The sequence below is a fragment of the Eretmochelys imbricata genome, chromosome 8 (assembly GCF_965152235.1).
Source record: "Eretmochelys imbricata isolate rEreImb1 chromosome 8, rEreImb1.hap1, whole genome shotgun sequence".
NCBI lineage: Eukaryota > Metazoa > Chordata > Testudines > Cheloniidae > Eretmochelys > Eretmochelys imbricata.
Genome location: NC_135579.1, coordinates 64,465,948 through 64,486,956, shown reverse-complemented (window position 1 = coordinate 64,486,956; position 21,009 = coordinate 64,465,948). Strand labels below are relative to the sequence as shown.

Here is a 21,009-nt window from a genome sequence, read left to right as displayed (position 1 = left end):
TCTTTTCTAAACGCCCCAGGATACTGAGGGCACAGGACCTGTGGGCCAACCAGTAGAGCTGAGAGTAACATTAATCATCATGCCCCTGCTCTTTTTGGCATTGTGAGAACCTGGCAGGGTAGCACACTCTGATGTCATAGCTAGACCAAGGGACAAATTCTACAGGTGTGGAATTGCAGGAAACCTGGAGTAGGGGGGAAGGTTTGACCATACAATTGGTTGGGGGTGATGGAATGTGAGATGGACTTCAGGAAGAAACTCTACCTGCACTCTGAGCCCCCTGGCTGGCCAGTGATAGCTGCTTTCCTGTTCAGTTTAGGACCTATGAAATTAAGACTCATCATCCCTGACCATGCAATCTGAGACACCCCCTCTTCCCCCGTAATTAGTGAATTAGATTAGAGGTCAGACGCTGGGCCACACCATCCGTAGAGGCTGGAGAAACCTAACTGACAGCTGTGAGTCCCATTTGGGTTCCTTGTCCCCACCAACCATGGCGTACCCTAAACCGTGGGATTCAGCCGATTATGGAGTAAATGGTTACCCTGTATAGGTACTGCCAATGGCCAGCTGTCAGGATGAAATTAAGGCAGCTGTCTAGTCAGATCCATTCTACCATTTCACATTAATAAAAATACTAGTAGCTGAAAGCCCGTGCTGTTACACAGGTGTAATACATAAAGTCATGCATATAAAAGCTGAAAATTACTGAGAACATCGACAGCGACAGACCACAAATCCCAGGTAGTGGTGGTGTGTGTGATTGTGTTGATTTTCATTTGGTGGGGGTGGGGTTGTGCTGGAGATTTGTGTTGTTTCGTGCAGCTGGCAGATCAGAAGTGTGTACTACAGTGAGGGGTTATATATATTTGTAGTTACTGTATGTGCTGGTTCTGTTGTTGTGTGCGTGATTCTACAGAACAATGGCAGCTGGGTCAAATAATCCACCATCTGTGTAGTCTCCTTCAGACAACCAAAGATATTGTTGTGTGCATATTAGCTGTAGAGTAAGGCTAATGATTGGTTGAGTTACCACTGATATCACAATGGTCTAGGGGACAGAGGTTCTCAAACTTTTGTACTGGTGACCCCTTTCACATAGCAAGCCTCCGAGTGCAACCCTCCCCCCCTTATAAATTAAAAACACTTCTTAATCTATTTAACACTATTATAAATGTTGGAGGCAAAGCGGGGTTTGGGGTGGAGGTTGATAGCTCCCGACCCCCCATGTAATAACCTCACGACCGCCTGAGGTGTCCCGACACCCAGTTTGAGAACCCCTGGTCTAGGAGTCTTGGCGTAGTATACATACATGCCTTACCAGCTGGATGCCACATGGGAATAATTTATCAAGTCAAAATGGCTGAGAACTTAAAAATTTGACAATAACAGACCAAGAATCCCAGTGATGAATGAACCTGGAGATATTCTGAACAAGAAGTGCCCTTAGCAACACTGGTAGCTGTTTCCAGTGCTTCACACCGACTCAACAGACATTTTAGGCTTCAGAGTGACATATCTGGAATCTTCTTATATGGATTAAACTTCTTGGTTTATGCATTAATGAGGAGGAATTTACTAACGAGACAAAGTGAGTGAGGTTATCTCTTTTACTGGGCCAACTTCTGTTGGTGAGAGAGACAAGCTTTCAAGTTACAGAAATTGGTCTAATAAAAGATATTACCTCCCCCACCTTTTCTCTCTAATATCCTGGGACCAAGATGGCTACAACAACACTGCATACAACGAGGAATTTACTAGTTGAATTTATTAGGGTTGGTATTAAGTCTTTGTGAATGCTTTTGTATATATTTTACAAAGTAATGCATTTTAAAAAATTGTAATGTATAGTCACCTAGGGCCCATGATGCATTCATACTAAAAACCCAAAATATAAATAAAAATGAATAGCTGTTTTAAACAGAACTAGCACATATTATTCCAAAGTTTCCATGTTTCCAAATTTATTGAAAATACAAAGTTCCCCTCCACCTAGAAGGATAATTAAACATACAAAATGAAGAGATGATCTTAAAGTTAATTTTACTTTGTGTTTAAAATGGCAAGGAATTGTATGAATGCAGATATTTAATGAACAGACACGTTTCTCTGGCAGGATTGATTTTCATTTGTATTGTAAGAAATTTTATAAATAATGTAAAAATGTTCCAATCAATTACTGTTGTTAATATATGTTAACATTTTTATTTATTTATTTAAACAGAGAAATCTTACTGAATATTTTGTTGCTGTGGATGTGAACAACATGATGCAACTTTATGCCAGTATGTTGCATGAGAGACGAATCATTATTACCTCTAGCAAACTAAGCACTGTAAGTACTTCACACATCTCCTTTTAAGTAGAATATATTGAGCACTTCATAAAAAGACCTACAGACCTCTGCAGATTTAGATATGTTCCATGTGTACTTGTAAGACAATATCTACATACTTTTTTGATATATGGTTTTAATCTGGCTCTTGAAGTACCAAAGTCTGATTTATATAAGACCTACTCAGATACATTAAGTCAGGTTAATTATTTTTTCTTATCAGGAGATGAGAGTTCTTTAACTCTCCAGAGTTCATTTCTGTGCCTGCTCCCTATAAAGAATTCTTAAGGGCTATTATAAGATCTTTATTATTCACTTGTGGCTTATTCCATTGGAGCTACTTGAAGGAAATCAAGGGGCCATGATAATAGCTGCTATCCTAACCAGGTAATAGGTAGATTCATCTTTGTTGCAGAGTAGTGGTTTGGGGTATATACTGTAATAGCTCTGATTTGGAACAGCTCTTGTGGCTGATAATAATTTACAACTCAAAATAGCATTTTTATTACAGGTTTTAGGGTACTGCCCACATTGAACTGTTTTTCCTTATGTCAATGGGAAAATGAAAGAATGTCTATGTTTGGTTACAAAAACATATCTAAATATTCAGATATTCTTTTGTTTTAAACTTTGAGATTTTCTTATAGTTTGATGCAAGCTTGAGAGGTTAACTCAGGTTGCAAGTGACTATAATTTTACAAACCAATTTGTGTCATAGTATATATTTGTCATTTAGTAGCTTTAATCTTTTGTTAAAACTCAATCACAGAAAATCCTTTTATTTCTTTTAAGTAGTGCTGTATAAAGCCTTTTGTCTGACACATTTTCCATAGTAGTAATTCAACATTACTAACTTTACTGAAGAGTAAATGGATAGTTTTGTTTGGGAGTAGGATTTAGATGCAATTTTAAAAACACAATTCGGAGCAACTTTTCAGAGAGATATAGATGTACTATTATGTTTCTAAAAACAAATTTCTATATTATGTAATATTTTTTGAGAACTCAGAGAATATATGGTATATAAAGAGTAATTTAAATTCCATTGAGCCAAAAATGTTGTGTGGGAAAAACCCTGTGTTGCCAAAGGATGCTAGTAAGTAGCAGCAGTTCCTACAATTAAAAAAGAAAAAGAAAACAACACAAGTCCCCAAATATACAATTTGTGTGGCTGCTGCATTGTGCAGAGTCCCACATGACTTTAGTGGGTCTTAATACAAGCACATCAGTTCGCATGCCACAAGGTGCAGGAGCAGAGCCAAGCTAAATAACCCATAAATAGTTTGATCTTGAATGAGTGATGTGCAGCTTTTAGAAAGCAGTTGATGATGTAAGTACTGTAAGCTTGCAAAAAAAGATTCTTCTATTCAAATCCCAGTGCCTTTGACTTTTAAAAACTAGATCTTTTCCGTTAAATTCAGACTAGGCTAGAATCACCCATTTCACTCATACAGTCCAATAGTTATTTCAGTTTATCTAAAATGCATCCATCAAGAGTAGTGCATGTACAAAACTTATCAATAAAAGATAAGCAATAAACAGTTTAAACTGATGTTCAAATGCAGAAGTCCTCCCAGCCTCCCCTACCCCAGACCAACATTTCACATCATCAGCTTCCCATCACTTCACGCATCCTTCCTCCCTGAAAAAGCCTAGGAGAATAGACGAGCATCACACCATGAACAACAAATTTGGACTTTGTCAAACCGTGAGGGAAGAGAATTCTAAAATGATGGCTCCTTCACAGAAAACATCTTGATCCTCACCTTCTAGGCTGGCCAAACTCTGACCTATATTCTGAAGTCCAGAGGGGTTGGGCAATAGGTAGCATTAAGCCATCTTTGCAACTCACCAATCCAGCTGCATGCTTGGTCCCTGATAAGAGATATAATAGCCATAAGGGTCCAGTAAATAGCCCCAGTGCTGCTGTAGGAGAAGAGATGTGTAGATGTGTGGTGTTCCTTATGCCCCTATAAGAATCCTGTATTAGTCAGTTAAGCCAGGTTTAAGTCTGCTTTGTCCTGGAAAGCTTAATGGGATGTATAATCGGACATGTTTTTGCCTCTAGCTCCCTCCCATTTAAGACCAGGGCTGTTAGCCTTAGTATCTCAGTTGATCTCAACGGCATAGTAAGACACTGTGACCAAGGAACCTCTTAGTGCCAACTGGCAAGGGGCACGTAGGAGCTACAGGAATCTCCTGAGTCTGATATGAACATTCTAGTTCACCAAAGAATGTCATGTGAGGTCTCAAATAAAAGCCAGTGTCACGTGCATCATCAGTATCATTGTGAAATGCATGTGTAAATGTTGTGCAAGAAATGTATGTGTATATATACAGAAAATATGTTCTTAATGTCTGTGTCTAGGAACTGGTCAGCAGTAGAGGTGAGAAACAGATTCTCTGTCAGACAACAGATGTATTTCCATCTATCTTTTTACATGTAAATTGAGTATGGTCTTGTTCACAATGGGTCTCCTATCACCAGTCTGAACTGAATGCAAATGAAGGATTGTGAGCACTTCAGAAAGAAACTAACTGAGGTAGAGGGGGAGAGAACCTTATCTTGAGGTGCTCTTCAAAGGTTTGCTGTATTATATTTGGGGGGCAAAGAAAACACCCCTGTCGTCCTTCACTGAGAAACTAAATGTGCAATGAGTTTGCTTCATGACAAAGGGGTCTCAGCCAGAATTGGATGAAAACACTGTAGAGAACTTTGGGTGAAATAAACTTCTTTAGACAGTAGGTTAACCTGTTACTTTGAATTTAGTTTCTAGAAAATGAATCATGATTTTGTTTTATATGTAATCATTTTTTTCTAATATTCTTACTCTCTATCACTTGGATCTCCGTTTTCTTATAATAAACTTATTCTTGTTTTCATTATAAATGTATTTAAGTGCTATGGTACTAAGTGATGATTCTGAGTTGAAACTTGCATGCTGGTGTACTATTCCTTGGGGAACTGCAGGCCTGATAATTTTGTGAGTGTTTAGTGGATGAACCCTCAGGGATTGGTGTATCCCGTTGCTACCTGTACAGGGAGAACAAGGCCTGTGGAGGTCTGGAAGGGCTGGGCAGCTGTATTCTGAACTATCTGAAGTTTCTGATCAGTTTTAAGATGCAGCCCCATAAAAATTGCATTGCAATAATCCACTAGTGAAGTGACATAGATACTATGGTGGAATCTTCACCAGAAAGAAAATGTTGCAATCTCTCGACCAACTATAGGTGAAAAGATATTCATATCCAGATAGTAATTGAGACCATCCCAAAACAGCTTAAGATACAATAAAATCCACAAGGTGTCAACCCGAATAACAGATCGCAGACAAATTCCCATGAATGATGGAGCTGATATCACTTCCTCAGTTTCTTCTGGTTATTTTTCCCAACCTACCAACAATATTAGAGTCTTAACTAGATTAAATTTTAGTCAGCTAGCCCATTTCCAAGGCATAGTACTGGCAAGACAATGTTCCCTCTAAATTTTCTTTGTATTGAGTGGGCTATAAACTCCATTGAGTGTTACATTTTTGTCTTTGGGCAAGCTTACAATTTATTATTAAGGAGAAAAAAAAAAAAAAGAGAGAGAGAGAGAGAAATCCCTCACAGAACTATGTGAGAGTATACAAAATGGATGGCAATTGCTTTTTAGAAAGATTACATTCTAGTGTATAAGTGAGTATTTCAGGACTGTTTAAAGTATGGATTATGTAAATATGTAGTTAAGGACTTGGAAAAAATGTGTACTACGATAGGGTATCATGTATATGTGTGTCCAGGAAGTTTTAAAGACATGTATTATTGTGCAGTAGTGTGCCAATAGTTGGACATTCAGTTGGAATGCTTGAGACCTTCTTTCACATCTAGTAGCAATGACACCCATGATTAAGTTATGAGCTGTTGCTAATAATAATTTTGTTTAGGATTCTTAAATTTAATCATTAAACTCAGGATCATAGATGAAACTAAAAATACCACATTTGGCATTTGTTGGTACTCTGGATAACTGTACTCACAAACAAAATTGATTTTTGCCATCTTCAAGCAGTAATTAATAATAATACAAGAAAGGAAAACAGTCTCATAACTGATATTTGAAAATTGGCTACTGTAATTGTTACCTAAGATATTTTAGGAACGTCTGTGTCACGTTCAGGAGCCTCAGCCCTCGAGAGAGCCATCTTACCATCTCCTCCTAGGAGCCCCTATCTCCCCCAACCCAACTCCTTATCCCTCCCTGTTGCGCTGAGAAGTGGGTGCTGAGATGCCCTGTCCTGCCAAGGGGGGGGGTAAGCCCATCTGCTACCTACATCCTATTTCTGCAAGTGCTGCTCATTGGGGGTAACTTTTTTTTCTTGCTGTCCCTCGCTGTCCTGGGATTTTCCCCTCTGCCACTCTCAGGCAGCACATCTCCCTCTTTCTTAACCGTGGCTCCTACCCTGTCCCTGATTTTACCTATCTGCCTCTCTCTTTTCTCTGCTTGCACCTGTTTGACTCCCCTGCACATACAATCTGACTTCCCTACATAAATTCAGGCCATCCCTCCCTTCCAATTTGCTCTCTCTGCACTCTGGTATCCCCCATTAATATCAGGGAGCCAATTTTAGTTCTGAGTGAGGGAGGAGTCAGCAGTGGCTTCAGCAGATGTTACTGAGCATGCTCAGATTGCCCAACCAGGATCAATAACAGCAAAGTAGCAAATCATGGCAGGGAGCAGTTTGTGCCGCTACACCACCTGTGCTTCCAGCAATGTGATGTATGGTGGATACAGAACAGTTGCTTGGCTGTGCATATGTGCAGTTTCCAGGGAATGTTGGGCAAAGGACTTGGTAAATTGGTCAACTGCACTAGTGGGGTCTGATAAAATAGAGATGTAGAGTTGAGGGTCACTGACATAAGACTTCAGTACACATTGCCTCCCCATCTCCCATAACAGCCTCTTGTACAAATTGAACAGGACTGCTGGTAGAATTACTGACTGCTGTACTTTACTGTTTTTTTTATATATATATAATCACTCTTCTAAATTATTCTATCAAAACTATTTTCAATAGTTAAGAATGATTAAATTTGCTTTTTGGTATGATTAATACATTGCTTCATTAAAATGATTGACTGCTGGATTTAAATATGCATGTGTCTTAATAAAAATATTCCAAATAAACAAACAGTCTCTATTTGAGTGATGTGTATGCTAGATTTAGTTCTCTTGGCTATTGCATGTATAAAATAGTATTTTGTTGACTGTGCTGAAAAGGTATCCTTTTGATATTCCTAAATTAAAGTTTGATTCTTAAGCAGATTTATCTTTCAAAGGTAGTGATACCAGATGCATTTTATTGTTAAGGGAGTTGTCCCTTATTTTGGGGGTTAACTTAATACCAAGTGTTTATGACAGTTCATGAAGACTGGGTTGTGATGTCACTTTTGAGTTATCAGCTCTGTTTCGGTTCACTATCTCAGGGCAGTAAGGACGGATAACAAAAGGCATAATTCAAGGCTTCGCTCAATCTCTCCTTACCCTTCTTTTGTGGGGGATGCAAAATTACTTGAATATATCTGTAAAAAAATTCTTTTAAGTCTAGGACTTCTCTGCTATAAATTTGATGTGTTTGTTGTATTCAAGATAAAGGACTGGTCCTGACATGAAAGCAAGAGAAAAATACGATATTGCATTTATAAAGAAGGTTTACTTTGAGGGAGGGAGTATACAGAAGAGAAGGTTGAATCATTAAGTTATCAATTAGCCTTTTTAATTGGTGATTGTACCATTTGCATTTTTAATCTAATTTGTTCAAATAGGTTTAATGCAGTGAGACGCTTGCATTTCATTCCCAACCAAGCAGGCTTCTGTTTTGTATGCATCTTTTCATAATTGCAACTCTGTTTAATCTTTTGCAAGTTTCTATAAACTGATTTGCAAGAGTTATTCCTCTATTTTTAAAAACTCCCTCTGCTTGAATTTTAATAGCAATCTGCATGGCGAGCACAAAAAGGTGTAGGTGGAAACTTCCCTGTACTCAATTCTATTATAGCTTCATGGTCATTATTTGCCCTAGCTGTTGACTCTTTTACTGGTACAGCTTTCCAGCTCCCTTTAATAATATGGTTGTTGTCAACCTTGCAGCTTGCTTGGGGTTTAGTATTAGAGTGGGCTAGATTCACCTAGCCTGAGGATCATGTTCTGTAAGATCTGTTTGTAGCAAAAACTACAATTTGTAGCTTTTGAACAGGTATCTATAAAAGAAAAGCAAATTACGCTTTGGAATGAGTGAACGAAACAATGCGTGGGATATATTCAGAGGTGATTTTTGTTGTTTCACTTTTACTGAATAAGGAGGACTGGTTTAAGATGTCATGTTAAAATATTGAGTATTTTTGTATATTAGTATTTTAGCATTCACTGTTATATTTATATGAATTGTTTTATTAATTAAATGGGGATATAATAGTTTTAATGCAGTTTATTTTTTATTCAATCTTTGCATAAATTATTAAGCTAGAGTGGAAAGCTTTTCTAGTAAGGCTGAGCGAGAACATTGATTTTATGCATGCTGTAGGCAGGCCCTAGATGTTTAGGCCCCAAGTGAACCTGCTGTGGTAGTCTACCAGAACATCATACCATAGTCTCATGTATTCAAAGCAAAGGAATAAATCATGATTTTACAACAGTGCATCAGTTGACTTATTGCTGTTTTGTGACCGGAGGTAGGAAGGATTGCTGTTTAAAGCCATGTCATCGGTTCTCAAGTCAGTCAAGCATGAAGGCCTGTCATATGCCTCTATAATTGTACCTCACCAGACTTTCTCTAACTAGTCAGCTGGGGCTGTGCATTTTGTCTCAAACACCCGGCTGGCCAGCGTCTGACAGGAGCTTTCTCATCATGCTGTCAGTAATATGTTAACTAGAGTGTATCTTTTGTGGCCTATGTGGCAGGTGGAAAGGAAGCTTCACTTTAAAGCAGATGTCTAAATGTTATCTCCATTTTGACCAATATTTGTTTTAGCTAATACCAGCCTGATCAGTCTGTAAGCGCTGTAGTTAAAGTTTTGACTTCACTGTCTGTGAGCCCTTTCTGGAGAAGCTCACATATAAAGGAATGCACTAGGAATTCTTTCATTATGTTAACAATAGATGCAACTGTTTTTTGTAGGTATTTGACTGTGGGCTTTTCCTTGCTTTTATGCAAAGAGAGCAGCCCCACTCAGTTACTGAATACAGTATAGTTAGTTGGATTGAATGGGGTCTTTAGAATCTTGTTGAGTCCATATGGATTACTGTTACCCATTAAATTCTATTCAGTTCCCTTGCCTTGACAGTCACGGTATCTATAGTCAACCAGGGACTGGGAAGACAAGACAACAAGACTCCTTTAAGGCGTAAACTGAAGGAGCCAAAACAGTACCTGGGGGTCAGCTTCAGTTGTGCCCATATGCTGGGGGAAGGCATTGGCATAGGAATTGCTATGATGGCTCTGTGCCTGCAGAGTGATCCCCCTGCACTGGGGTGATCCTCCCATGGCTAGTTATATCAGCTCTTTAAGCAGATTCTGCTGGTGACACAGTGCGATATGGCTGCTCTTCATCTGAGAAACTGATTGTAAACTTTATAGCAGCAATCATGTTGAGTAGAGTTATCCTGATAATTCTATGCAAAATACAGATTTAGGATGAAACTCTGCTCTCAGATATATGCACAAAATTCCAGTAAGGTCAGTAGAGTGTGTGTGGACATAGCTGAGGGCTGAATTTAGCTCTGGAAAGTAGGAAAGTGATATTAATTTGTTATCCCATTCATAAAGCATTGCAAAGATTTAACTGATATTAAGTGAATGCCCAGAAATCTCATTAAAACACACACACACCCCATTATTACCACTGTAGGTGCCTGCAAAAAATGATGAACAACAGCATTACAAAAACAAATGTCATTTTACAGATGGGGAACTGACACACGCAGAGGCTAAGTGACTTGCCTAAGGTGACGGCAAAAGACCTGGGCAGAGGTGGGAATTGAACCTATGATACAATAGGAAGATGAATGACACTAGAGATGAATTGGGGAAAAGCAGTGAAGCCTGTGATCAGGAATTATGCTGTTGACAATTCTGGTTTTATCTGACTAGGTTGAAGTTGCATAACAGTATTGTAGTTTTTCTCCCATTACCTGCCATCTGTATAGAAACATAAATAATAGTACTATTGTGCCTAAAAATAAGAGCTCGTTTTTGTTTCAAGAAAAGGTCATGATTCAAAGGTGGATCAGCAAATTACCTTTTTTAAAAAAAAACACCATCTGCAGTTTAACACTAAGACAAAAAGAAAAAATTCCTCGTCTGACTGGGACTCCTCCTCACTTTCCATGTCCAGTAATCCCTGGCAATTTGGTAAGGACTGCCAAACAAGAGCACCAGTAAGTGCCACATATAATGGCGGTTTTTGTGGACCTGGGCTGAAGGTCAGTGAAAAAACAACAACTCTTCAGGTGCTGAGTCACTATTTAGCTGGGCCATATTTGGACTGGTGACCTAAAAGTGGAATGCCCCAGATTCCATTATGAATTGCCAGAGCAATCAGGTCCCTTGAAAAAACTATTACTCAGTTGATCAGTGGCTGCGTAAAAGTAGGAGATGTGATCAGTGCCTGAACTGAACTGGTATATCACACTGGCACTTTTTGCCCGCATACCATACCAGCAGTATTTAGCTATCTGCTTTTTCCTACTTAGCACAGCTCCTCACCCATCCCATCACTTCTCTTCCTCATATTCACTATTGAAAAGATGAATTACAACATAGCCAATGATGCTCTCTGGTCTTGCTTGCAGTAAATAAGTCACTTGTCAACTATTCACAATGATCGTTGTTCCCTGCTGCTCCTTAATTAGTGGACAGCAGGAGAGCATGCCATGGAGTTCCTCTACTTTTTGAGGGAGGATACAAAAATTATTCTTGGGAATTCCCCCTTCAGAGGGGAGAAACATATGCAGACCCCCCCTTGTTTTACGGTAGAGCCACTCCTTTTGCATAGAGAGGGGAAGTAGTGCAGGGGGAGGGGGAGAAAGGAAGAGGGAGAGACAGGATTATCGGTGAGACAGAAGGTAGTAAGAGGCGGGAAATGGGTGAGGAAACCTGTGTGTGGGAGAAAGAGAGGTTAGGGGAGCCGGGAAAAATTAGGGAGTGATTTAGAAAGTAGGGTATAAGTGAGCAAGAGGGGAAGGAAGGATAGCACATGGAAGTGGAAAGAGTACAGGGAGACTGAAAGTGAACATTAGAAAAGACAAAAAAGTGAGAAGAAAGAGGTGGTAAGCGGAGTTAGCTTTTTCAAGATTAAAGCAGCACCAGAATGGAGAGACATTCTTTATTTAGTCTAACACTTAAGGGGACACTCAGTTTGAACTTGAACTTGTGTTAAACTTGACTAATATTTTTCAAAACACTCTTTTCTAGAGCACCCTTTAAAATATGTTCTAGCTTGTTTTAGAGGAAAAACATTTTAAAAAATTTACAAAGAGCTGGTCTCTGCTACCCCTTATGCCTCCACCTCCACTTATGTCTAGAAAGGTGTTTTGTGCAGGCAAATAAGCTCATTTTTCTCCTTCCACCTGCTCCTTTCTGGGAACTCACCTGCACGCTGCCTCTTCAATTTCATTTTCTGCTCTGCTGCTATTACTGGGAAACATCCCTGTCTTGAGCTCATAAGGCTCGGCAAGAATTGTGTGAGCTCTTCTCCCTTCCAAGGTAGTATACAAGGGTGATATCACCATGCTGCATCATGAGAGAAATAGCAACTGCCCATCAGCAACACAATGAAATGACTGTAAACAAAATGCTGTCAAATGCACAGAATAAACATATTGAAAATACAGATAAAAAGAGGACAAAATTTGAAAAACAGGAGGTTGTTTTTAAAATATGCCTACGAGTTTAAACTTAATGTTTTCATGTAATTTATTCAAAGTCCAACATTTCATTTTATTTCCTTGGTTGAAAAGGTGAATTTAAATAGAGGGGTCTGATCATCATCCTTGAGGTGGGATTGGGAGGAAGACAAACCATTAGGCCTATGGGACTTTGAGAAAGAGTATGCCAGTGCTCATTTCCAGACATGACATTCAAAGCCACTGACAACATTAGAAAATGTTTTGGGGAATTAATTTTTAATGCTGTAGCTCATATGGTAGATTTTTTTAAAGGTGATTGTATGGCACCACAGGTTCATTTTACTTGCACATTTTGTCTAATTTGAGTCACTGTGTTTGGCTTGCAGATAACATTCTGCTAGTAAATTTTCATAAATTCTTATTTTTCATATTGTCATGATTGTAAATCCTGTCATTTGTATTCTCTCAGTTTTGGTTTCACTGGAGGTTGCGGAAAGTGCTTTGAACAAAGTAATTTATCCTGATAGAATGTTAACTGTCAGATAAGAAAAATGGTTTGTGTGATATATGGAGTTATTGTTTTCAGATCATTCACTTGAATTAGATGAATCTGCAAATAGCTATCAAATAAATATATTGTAGAAATCAGTTAACAAAAGCTTTCAACTCAAAATAGCATTGTTTCAAACAGATAGCTGTGTTTCTGCAGAAATTTAAAAAATGTAACTTTAAATATTGTAGAAAATTGCTTTTCTTGTTGACATAGACTCCAGACTACAAAAAGGTATAAACTTAAGTCAGTCTCTATTGCTACTTTTAAATAAATTAGTTTACTAGAGAGGTGTAATTCCAAAAGGCAAATCCTTCTGGCTTGTCAAAAGGTTTAGCGTGTAAACTTGCATTGTTGTGCATTAAATATTGTTAACTAGTGCTCAGATGCCATGGTGCTGGATATTGTTGTAAGAACCTAAATAGAAATAATATAAAATCAAAATAGAGGTTCAAATGTAAAGATTTCCCGAGGACTGACAGTTCTCAGCTAGTAAATGTTTTTTAGAGATAAATCTGACATGTTTGAGCATGTACTACTGCTGAGAGAGCATACAGTATTAAATGTGTGTCCCCTGTGTGCAAAGTCAGATGATTAGCAGTTTTCCCACAGTTCCTGACAGAGCATTGACTTAAGTGTGTACAGGTCATACAAACTTCTGAAAGTGTAGTCAAGTTTTGTTTGTTGGTTTGTTTTAAGGATATGTTCCTTTATGCCATATAAAGACTCATGCATTTCACAGTCTGGAATTGACAAATGACCTTTTAAAACATATTATTGTATTGAATCTTTCCAAAAAGGTAACGCACAAGCAGAACTGGAAACATTTTTTAAATTATGTACTTCTCTTGCAGCCATAATCACCTTCTTAATAATAATAATAATATCTAGCTTTTATATAGTTCTTTTTGTCTGTAGGTTTTAAAACACTTCACAAAGGAGTTAACTATAATCATCCTCATTTTACAAATGGGGAAACCGAGGCACAAAGGTGCAGTGACTTGCCCAGCACCAGAAATAGAACCCAGGTCTCCTGAGTCTGTCCACTACTTTTTCCACTGGGTTCCAACACCTCCTATATAGTATGTGGATATTCAATAAATATAAACATTTTGGACTAGGAAATGAGTTTAGGAACTCTTTAAATTGATTTCGAACATGATTCTGACATGATTTGGTTGCCAATTATAAACATGATTTTAAAACATGATTCTAATACAGTTTAATACCATTCTTTCTGGCTTGACAAACCATATAAGAAAATAGTTTAACTGGAGACTTGTTTAAGCTGGTTTTAAACACAGTTCCAAATTCAGTTCCATGCCCAGTTATAATGGAATCTTAGAAGACAAGAAGATATATAGAACCCCAGACCCTCAATAACATACTTGTTGTCCACCATGAGCTTTAAATATTAAGATCAAAATCTGAAACATAATCTGTACCCAAGCAGACGACCAGTACAGAGTATAACCGCGAGTAGGCAGAATCCTCTCTGTTGACACCATAGACAGTTGTTTGCCCTAGCTGCAGGCAGTTGACCAGTTATTTTGAAAGCTCATAGTAAAGGCTCATTGATAGGGTTGAACATTAGAGTACCAAAGGCACATATCAGAATTGTCAAGTCCTCATGTGTGTGTGAGAGAAAGAAAGCTATAGTCTTTTGATGTTCTTAGGGAAAGAATAAACTTGCCTTGACCACATCTGACCTAGCACCACCTAGCAATAGTCGCTCTTCAAGGGTGCCTCAGTTTTTGAACATTGTCAGGCTTCTGAAGAGACTACTTATCTGAAATAGGAAGATGTAAGGAAACTCTGACTTGCCTCACATTTCTTGCCCAACTTGCTCAGCATAATTTCAATCTTGTTGGGATTCAGTCTCTGCTAATTTAGTGCCATATTGTCATTAATTTCACTAAGGAAATTTCTTAAACAATGAAATCCCCTAAGTGTCTGGAGAAAGTAGCATATGTAGCTTGGTATTATCCGTAAGCACCTACTTCCTACACACTTTTCAAAGAGGTAGCAGATAGAATTAAAGAGCACTAGAGTTATTATACATCTCCTGGGAACACAACACAAGATTTCAGGGGTGCTGGAACAATTTTTATAGTGGGGGTGCTGTGAGCCATTGAACCAAACTGTAAATCCCATATATAATGGAAACCACTTCAAGTCAGGGGGTGCTACAGCACCCCATGGACCTTTAGTTCCAGCACCTACGATTGATGTTGATGATACTGACTAGAATCCTTTGTCAGGTAGCACCAGAAACAGATGTAAACATTCCCAGTCATACTTGAAAATGCAACAGAATCTATTGACAGTATCAAATGATTCTGACAGTCATAATAATACCAACAAAGGCAGGCCTTTTCTTTCATGTTATTTGTGACTGACAAAGGCTATCTCAGCACCATATTTCAGCTCCCTGCCTGAAAACAGACAAAAAGTTATCAAACATTTCTGTCTAGATGCTTTTATAGCTGTTTTGTCACCACTTTCAAGACCTAGAAAATCAAATACTGGTATAGAAATACCAAACAGTCAGGTCTAGCAAAGTTCATGCAACAAACTTTCTCCATCTTCTTTAAAACCATAGAATTATGTGCCAATCAAAACATCTCATGTTACAAAAGGAATTTTGCCAGACAAGAATGTAAGCCACAAGTTTTTGCAGGGGAATGGAATACCAGTTTCAACATATTGCATTGGACTGTTCTGACTCTGAAACTAAGTAATCCCTATTAAACGTGTTGGATTGTTGCCTCAACAATCCAACATGTTTAATAGGGAAGTTCTGCATGCATCATTTTCATATCTAAAATAGATCTTTAGAAATAATTATGCAGAAATTGATCAGATTTTGCAGTTGATGTAATCTCCAGTAGCAACTGACAGGATGGGTAGGACTGGCCACAACCTTGAAGACAACTCCAAGACAATTTACTAAAGATGCTTTCTGCCCTGAAAAATATCTAAACCACACTCTCTTTCTTAATTCTTAATCATCCCGGTTGAAATGGAATTCAGTCTGGATGCAGTCTCCTGTTAAATGCACTCTTCTCCTCAGATAGCAAAAACAGTCCTGCATTCTGCCAGGGACTCACATAAACTGCACTGTTCACAACTTGTTTCAACCACAATCATTGTTTCCTATACCACTTTTCTCTGCATCAGCACCATGGGACTCAGACTCTGCTTTCTGCCCCATGTCTTCATTACTCAGTTCCCCACAGCATGCTAAATACTGCACTCTGGTGGTCATATATTACCATTCCTTGCAGTCCTGTGAACAACAACTCTTCGATACCCAATTAATTGCTCCCTTAGCAGTCACCACCGGAACCTAGAGTCAGGTCGTCCACTCCCCTCTAAGACTTTCAGCGGTTTCTCCTGTATCCCACTGAATGCAATGGTGGACTTATAAACTGCTGAGCTCATAAGAGGTCAAATGGTCAAGTATAGAATGTCCCTTAAATATTTTTCAATTTTTCCTTAAATATCTGGTTATTTAAAGGTAAAGATAGTTTTATCCCAATATCTACAGAATTCCCTATATTTTCCTGTACCTAGTGGGGGGAATACTACGAATATTGAAATGCAGTTATTTAGATGGATGATGAATTTGGGATATAACATTACGGTTTGTAACTTTTTTAAAAAAGTAAAATCACAAGGTAAACCAAAAGCAAAATAAAATACCAAGATAAAAATGCAAAATCCTTTCATACACAAAGGCCACAGTTATCACTTTACAAATGTTGTAATGTAGAGTTGACACAGTATTCAGAGTCATTCAGCTGATAAGCATCTTTGTTCCATATATGCTTAAATTACCAAATTTCATTAGAAGTTAGAATGCACACTAAATTTTTATATACCTCCCAATGGTATGTTTATAAATCCACTTAGTCTTGTTTAAAGAACAGATAGAAATGTTAAAACAGTACACTTTTGGTGTATTAAGTACAAAATGTAAGGAGAAATATAATGAACTTTGTTAAATGAATAAACCAGTTAAGTCCATACTTTCACTGCTAGAAAAGATTAAAGTTGTCATGTTATGCATTAATTTAACATTAACATTAATTTAACATTTTTATCTTCTGAATGTCAGCCCAAAACATGGATCACAAAGTAGTAAAGACCAATTATAAAACTTTAAATATCTTGTGCAATGTAATTATTCATTTCCTAGATTGTTTTGGTAATGAGCGCGAACCAAAACATAATGCACATTTTTCAGTTTTTTGCATAACTAGAAATAGAAATGCTTGTGTGCATGTATCTATTTTTTGTGTATGTGTAAACATAAGATAGACAATTTTAGAATCTTGAATAACACAACTTCATTAACTAGATAAAGAGATCTTTATCTAAATTTTGGGAATCTTCTAATGAGCACTTCGCTTTATTTCAGTCTGTGATTGAAATGTCTGCAACAATAATTCTTAATGGATAGTTTGGCTTGAAGTACAAAATATAATATAATATATTTTAATTTGTGAATCCACATCTGTTTTATATAAAATACTTAAAAACAGTACTGAATTGGTTGTACAGCTTCAAGAATATTACTTAAAGTGTAAAGGAAAACAATCCTAGGTAAATCCAACAAATAATGAGTGCAAGAGAGAAAGGATGTTCATTTGCCAAAAGATAAATGAATACTTAACTCTTTGTAACAAAGCAATAATTATTAAATTGGACATTACCTTAATGCCAAAAACAGTACAATTGTAGTTGTTTAACATAAAGCTAAGAAACAAAATGTTAATCTGAAATGAACAGTTTAAATATGGAATTATGATATACTTGGCTTCCTGTAGTATAGCTGTCAAGCTTGGGCAGTTCGTTGGTCAATAGTGACATTCTATGTGTCAGTGAACAGAGTCTCTTGATACCGTAACCTGCGGTTCACACATTACTGAAGCTCCAACTGTCGAACATTCAAGTCCCTTGGTATTATTGCAGTTTCCAGACTCTCCTGACTGGCTCATGTTTCATTCTTTGGCAATTTGCCCTAATGATATCCCTCAGGAGCTTTCAGACCCTCTTTTTTTCCATACTTAATCGTATTATATTAATCTGAGTGATGAGCAAACTGTGCTGCACAAATTGTAATTGTCTATGATTTCTGCCAAGATGCTCTTATAATTATTTTTTCCATTTTTATTATAAAAATGTATATGCAAAATTGTTCTATAATTTTTATAAACAAGTATAACTGTCCAAGATACCCAGGATGCTAAAGCTTTAATTGCTGCTTTGTTCCATGAAGAAATTTCCCCTATAAAATCCATAACATTTCAGCACTGTACTAGCAGGATCCACATTTTTTTAGCTCTTACATTTGCTACAGTAGAAATGCATGCTTAATAAAGACCAGTACTAATTAAGTCAATATTGGATAGTCACTTTATCGATGACCTAATAAAACATTATAACCATCTTTTTTCTTCCATAAACAAGGTGGCTTCTAAACCTCCTTCTGTCTATGCTATTATCATAGATCTCCATTGGATTATCTGTGGCAAATCAAGTACCAGGGAAGGCAATTGTAGCACCAGTAGTGGAACTAAAGAGATAAGATTTTGAGTCCTATTATGTCTGGGTTTCTGAAATCCTCTGTATAGGAAAGATGTCTCCCCCCCCCCCTTCTTTTACTCCATCTGAGAACTTTAGATCAGTAGGATTGTGTTCTTGGTGATGCCTCGTGCTGGATCTGGGCTACCTCTGTTTGGAAACAGTGTTGATATTTTCTCATTTTGTGCAATTTCTCACCTATTTTATGAATAAAATCAACCAGATTCAGTCCAGTTTATCTGTCTTCATGGTAGGAGGGCCCTGTATGGGAGAGCAAATGCAAAGTAATTATTGGTTGTTTCAAATGATTTTATTCACAATAGTGTGTAGAGGTATGTCCTCCAGGTAAGGATCTGTGGCATACAGCCCGCAAGATAGCACCTCATGAATGGTAAAACAAACTGGGCTGCTGGGACCAATATTAGTAGAGACTAACCTCTCATTACAGGATACCAAGGTGCTAGCTTGCCTCATACAAGAAGTTGTTCACTTACTGGTCAGGGAACCATTTCTTGTCAACTTCTGTCCTGTCTCTCATCACGAGTTTTTTGGGAGGGGTTATTTGAAAAGGTGACAAAGCTGGTCTCATATCATTTGGAGTATCCTGATTTACTGGACTCTTTTTTTCAAAAGGTGTTTAGAGATGAAGACAGAGAAAGAGTAAGGAGAATTTAGTTCAGCCCTTAGGAATACCGTCTGAAAGTTACTTATGCTCCTTCTCAGATGAATTGACTGTTGTGCAAGTTCACTTGAGTCCCAAATGTCCACGATGATGATACCCAATCTGTCTTCTACCTTTCTGTTGATTATGACGTGGTGTTGAGTTACAGGAGTAGAGGGAGCTTCTCTTTTGTGGCTCAGGTCTTTTATCCAAGATTACCAAGGGTGATTTGCAGGAAATTGCATCATTTCCCCAAAGACAAAGACTATTTGTTTGCTAAGATTTTTGTGGAAAGCTGAAGGTTTGGGTATTTGGCTCTTTAAATTATTGGCTGGGAAACTATTTCAGTTTTGGGGCGTGTGATAGGCTTATTACGCTATTGGGTGGCTATCCTTTGTATGGCCTGTTAATGGGGATTTTAAAAAAAATTAAAATAAATAAATTGTAGGATTCATTTCTGATGTTACTCTGACGTATCTGAGTTTGTTGACTTTGCAGGCATGATGCAAGTACATCTGTTTGCTCAGGCTTTTTCTTTTCTTTTTTTTTTTTTTTTTCTTTTTGAGGGAGTATGGCTGAGGAAGGATAACTATGAGGGGCATCCTTTTCAAATTGTGTCAGTTCATCATTTTATAAATGTTTGTACACTTGAAGTCTTTAAATCCAGATTTGAGGATGTCAGTAGCCCAGCCAGAGGTTAAAGGCCTACTGTAGAAGTGGGTGGGTGAGGTTCTGTAGTGTGCAATGTGCAGGGGATCAGACTAGGTGATCATGATGGTCCTTCTTGCCTTAAAGTCTATGAGTCTGTGTCCGGAGGTTATGATGGTCTGTAATACTTTACTTTGGTTGTTGGGTTTAGTGTGTGGGTACTGGCTGGTGTTGATGGCCTGTGATATACAGGAGGCCAGACTAGATGATCTGGTGGTCAGTTCTAGCCCTAAACTCTGACATCTTAACAATTAAAAATAATATTAACAATGCTACATTTCAACATTTATTTTTTTCATGCAATTGAGACTTTAAGGATATAAACATTTCATTTTAAATTTTGTACTTTCTTCGTGTTAAAAGTTTTTTGTTGTCAATTCTGTGTATATATTTTTATTTTCAGTTAACTGCTTGTGTTCATGGGTCAGCGGCATTGTTATATCCAATGTATTGGCAACACATATACATCCCAGTGCTTCCTCCACACCTTTTGGATTACTGCTGGTAAGATAGCTAATATATTATATGATGTTTAATTCTGAGATACTTAGCCATAATAATGCCTAGCTTTGTCAATCTAAGTAACTCATGAAAACATTAATAAATTGTGTGAATGAATACACTAATAATGATGCATGCCCCAATTCAGGAAGGCACTTAAGCCGGAACAAAGATGAACTTAAGCATGTGGTTAAGTGTTTTCCTGTATTGTGACCTTAAACTGTCACCATCAGGACCCCCTCCAGTTTCTGCCCCAAAGAACTTAGTCTTCTTTTTGGTATCCCAATATCTTTGGGGAGGAAAATTTTTGTCAATAAATACTGCTGTTAAAGAATTGAGCCAAACTGCAGTGTGCTGATCATATGGCAGACTTTGTATTCTTGGCAAGTTAGAGTTGAAAGTTGTGCTTTTGGTCTCTATGGCCACTTCTCATAGTCATTGAAGAGAAAGTGGCTCCAGTTATACATATTTGGTGGCCACGAATTATTAGGATTGTCAGAGTATTTTCAGAAGTAATTTACTATTCAAAAAGGCTGGGGCTTTAAGACTTAGGAGTACAAATGATTTATTATTCATTTATTTCTATTACCATAGTCCTTAGTGATGCAACTGAAACAGAGGCTTCATTGGGCTATACATACACATAGCAAGAGATAGTCCCTGCCCAAAAGAGCATATAATTTAAACAGACAATTCAGAAAAGAATGGGAGAAAGAATGATTATGCCCATTTTACAGATAGGGAACTGCAGCCTAGACATGTAGAGTAACTTGTCC

At 37.7% G+C, this 21,009-nt stretch overlaps 1 protein-coding gene across 3 annotated transcripts in view; it reads left to right on the top strand.

The window, feature by feature from the left end:
• The window catches only part of DENND1B (DENN domain containing 1B), a 243,551-nt gene that overhangs the window by 134,359 nt on the left and 88,183 nt on the right, over positions 1-21,009 (top strand). For all 3 annotated transcript variants that reach the window (XR_013346830.1, XM_077823786.1, XM_077823787.1), the window contains 2 exons: positions 2,225-2,335; positions 20,136-20,236. Coding sequence is in view for 2 of the 3 variants with exons in the window: in XM_077823786.1 (XP_077679912.1) it covers positions 2,225-2,335; positions 20,136-20,236 (212 nt within the window). In the remaining variant the exon portion in view is untranslated. The remainder of the gene's footprint in view (positions 1-2,224; positions 2,336-20,135; positions 20,237-21,009) is intronic.